This window comes from Orycteropus afer, unplaced genomic scaffold (assembly GCF_000298275.1).
Source record: "Orycteropus afer afer isolate SDZICR_OR568_19922 unplaced genomic scaffold, OryAfe1.0 scaffold00174, whole genome shotgun sequence".
Classification (NCBI taxonomy): domain Eukaryota; kingdom Metazoa; phylum Chordata; class Mammalia; order Tubulidentata; family Orycteropodidae; genus Orycteropus; species Orycteropus afer.
In genome coordinates this window covers 6,739,305-6,742,648 of record NW_006921761.1, presented here as the reverse complement: position 1 = coordinate 6,742,648, position 3,344 = coordinate 6,739,305, and the positions used below count along the sequence as shown (strand labels likewise).

The following is a 3,344-nucleotide window of genomic DNA, read 5'->3' as shown; positions in this document are numbered from 1 at the left end:
TTGCATTGTGGTAAACTGTGGTCAATGACATGAGACAAAATATATGTGAACTGCTGTATAGAAAGTGAATTTGTTCTGTAAATCTTCACCCAAATCACACACACACACACACACACACACACAAAACAGCACTACACCAGTAAAAAAACGAACAAGATACAAAGCAATAACTTAACAAAATAAAAACACAGATGCTCAATAACTACATAAAAAGGATTGGACTCTAACAAAAAAAATTTAGTATTTTTTAAAAAGCACTTTTTTTACATATCCAATCGCTATCACATAAAACCCCCTAACAGTGAGACCTGAAGAAGGTATAGGAGGTGTTCCCAGGTGTGTAGCATGAGGCCTCACAGGTAACACCCGAGGCCCCTGCCCGCCTGCCTATGGTGGGGCTACACTCTGCCAGGCCTGGCGCGCCTGCACCTCCAGCCAGTTGTACTCACTGGGCTGTCCGTGGGGCTGCAGCAAGGTGGAGAGCAGGGAGCTGGGGGTCACAGGGCAGTGCTGCTCATCACTGCCCAGTGTGGCTGGCGAGTCTCCAAGGCTCAGCATCATGGACTTTTTTTTCTGCGTTAGTTCTGGTTGATTTTCAGAAGACTACTAAACTAAGAGAGATTAACTGGAGGCCAGCACAGCGCACGAGGCACTGGTCAACGCATAGCCTAGTGGGGGGGTGTGTGGCAGCTACTGTGCTCAGACATGCCATCTCCACTGGTGCCAGCTGAGTCTTGTCCAGACACCTGGTCCGGTCTCATGGCTGATGGAGGACTGTCCTTCTTGGGTAAGAATTCCCTGGACGAGCTGGCAGTGTGTTTCCTTACCAGCCTCGTCAATCTGGCTGCCTCCTTTCCTCACCTCGCACATGTGGTCTCGCCAGTGACCATGAGCCCTCCTCGGATGCCCCTTCCCCTGATCACAAAGTCCGTATCCCCATGTGTCAGCTGCACTCTCAGGGCGGCTGCTGTGGCGTGGAGGTGCCAGACACACGCGTGCGCACCCCTGCAGACTCCATGCACTGGGCTCCCCGTGGGGTGCAAGCAGGAATCTTGTAAGTGCACACTCTGCAAAGCTGCCGCACGTGCTCCACATGCCTGCACACGCATGCCTGCTGTGGGCTTGTGAGGCTCTCTGCCCCAGCCCAGCCTGCCACTGTGGTGGGCAGTAGGATGGACCCCACTGTGGATGCCACAGGTGCCCCCTCTCCTCGTCTCCCTCCTGAAACAGGGGTCCAGCTCGTCCTCTGGAGCGCCTCCTGCCCCACACTGGAGGCACGATGACCGTGCCATGGTTTGACACCCCCACCCCACCTGATTCCCGAGTCTGCACCACACACAGCGTCAAACAGCTGACGCCTGTCCACAGCCGAGTCCTCACAGATCAAGACCGTATGAGGTGAGGTGAGGTGACCCTGCACATAGCCAGTGCTTCGGGCACTGCTCACCTGCAGGGACATGTCTAGGCACTACAGGCAATGACGAGGACGCACCTTGGGACCCACGAGCGCCCCTGCCTTAATGAGGTACTTGACTGCATCCAGGTGGTTGTTCTCTGCAGCCTCCATCAGCGGGGTCCGCTGGTCCTCAGAGCAGGTATCAATGTTGGCGCCCGCCTGGAACAGACAGGTGAGAGTGGGCGGTGGGGTGCGGGGACGAAATAGTGTGTATGCTACGAGTGTCTGACAGCAGACTGGCTGGGCCAGCCTACAGCCATCTCCAGTGGTCAGCCTCTCTGGGCCTCTTACCATGACTCCAGGGCACAATGACTCAACTACCCTGAGCTTCTGTTCCTGAACAGTGCTCCCACTAGACTCTGTATCTCAGTCAAGGAACCCAGCTCCCCGCAAACAACATCTTACATACCCAGAGGACACCTCAAAACCAGTATCCATCAGGTGCCAGACACAGTTACCCTCAGATGCCACTGTTTCTGCTTGGACTTGGGCTTTTGTGGTTTGGGTTTGGTTTTACTAATAGTCCACCTATACGCCTCTAAAAGCAGCCAAATCTACCCCATGTTGCGCAAGCTGCTTTCTCAGTGGCAAGAGCAGTGAGGACAAGATAGGACAATAAAGACTGGGGCAGATCCTCCTCTCTCAGAGGGAGGGTGGGGTGCCGCCAGGTGCCAGCAGGGCTCCATCCTCTCACAGAGAGTGGGGTGCAGCCAGGTGCTGCCAGGGCTCTGTCCTCTCATAGAGGGAGGGTGGGGTGCAGCTGCTCTGTCCTCTCAGAGGGAGAGTAGGGTGCAGCCAGGTGCCGGCAGAGCTGCTGCTTGACTCAAGTGGTTATGTTGGGGCTGACTGTCTCATTAGTGACTCTTCTGGGTGCATGTCCTGTATTCCTCACACTTAAACAAATAAAAAGGAACAGCCAGAGAAACCATTCCTTCCCCGAAGGACACAAGGACTTCTCAACAAGAGGACAGAGGCTACAGAGAGTGACTGTGCCCGTAAAATGAGCTGAGAAAACAACATTACTTAGAATCCCAAGTCTAAGGAGAGGTCTCCACACCCGTCACCAAGCAATCTGATCCATACACACTCACAGTGCCACACCCACAGAGCCCATGGTGCCTGGTGGCACCCAACACTGCCTCACACAGCTCCTCACACGCACCGTGCCTCCCATGGAACCCTCTGGAATGCTTGGCCCCTCTTTCACAAGCACAAACCACTTACACTCTGCACAGCTTCTCGGAATGAGAAGGACAATGTGCCAAGGACAGCCTGGCTACGGCCCAGCCACCCTACAGACCCCAGTGGAGTACCGGTCCCCACTGTCCCTGCAGGCCACTGTCTCTCCTCATCTCTCAACCTTGACACCACCCCCAGCCTCCAATCACCCAAGTCCTGAATGGTTCCAGTGGTGCTCCCCGTAAGGGCTGGCCGTTCTTGACATCAGGGTGGTGTTGTGTAGGGCCAGTGGTGGGGAAGGCGGCAGTCACCTGGATCAGCATGTGGCAGACATCCACGTGGCCAGCCTCAGCGGCAGCGTGCAACGGACAACGCTTGCTCTGATGCTCCATCTTAAAGTTGGGGTCAATCCCGTCCACTGTGGATACATGGTCAGTGAGCACTCTGCTGGGCAGTTTCCACACAGCCAGGACACTATGCCCGGTATCAAGGGGAGCCTCGTGCAGTGTCAGGGGCGCATGCAGGGTCCTGTGCACTGTCAGGAGTGGTAACAGGAAGCCCTATGTAGTGATGGGGAGCCCTATGCAGTGTCAGTGGGCTGGCGGGAGCCCTGTGCAGTCTCAGTGTGTGTGTGGGGGGAGGTGGTGACAGAGGGCTCCATGCAGTGATGGGGGCTGGCGGGAGCCCTGTGCAGTCTCAGTGTTGTATG

General features: G+C 55.6%; 1 protein-coding gene across 1 annotated transcript in view; it reads right to left on the bottom strand.

Moving 5' to 3' along the window:
* The window catches only part of EHMT1 (euchromatic histone lysine methyltransferase 1), a 114,545-nt gene that overhangs the window by 41,138 nt on the left and 70,063 nt on the right, over positions 1-3,344 (bottom strand). The window contains exons 13-14 of the mRNA XM_007946987.2: positions 2,947-3,053; positions 1,493-1,615 (exon numbers count right to left, since the gene is read on the bottom strand). Coding sequence (XP_007945178.1) covers positions 1,493-1,615; positions 2,947-3,053 — 230 coding nt within the window. The remainder of the gene's footprint in view (positions 1-1,492; positions 1,616-2,946; positions 3,054-3,344) is intronic.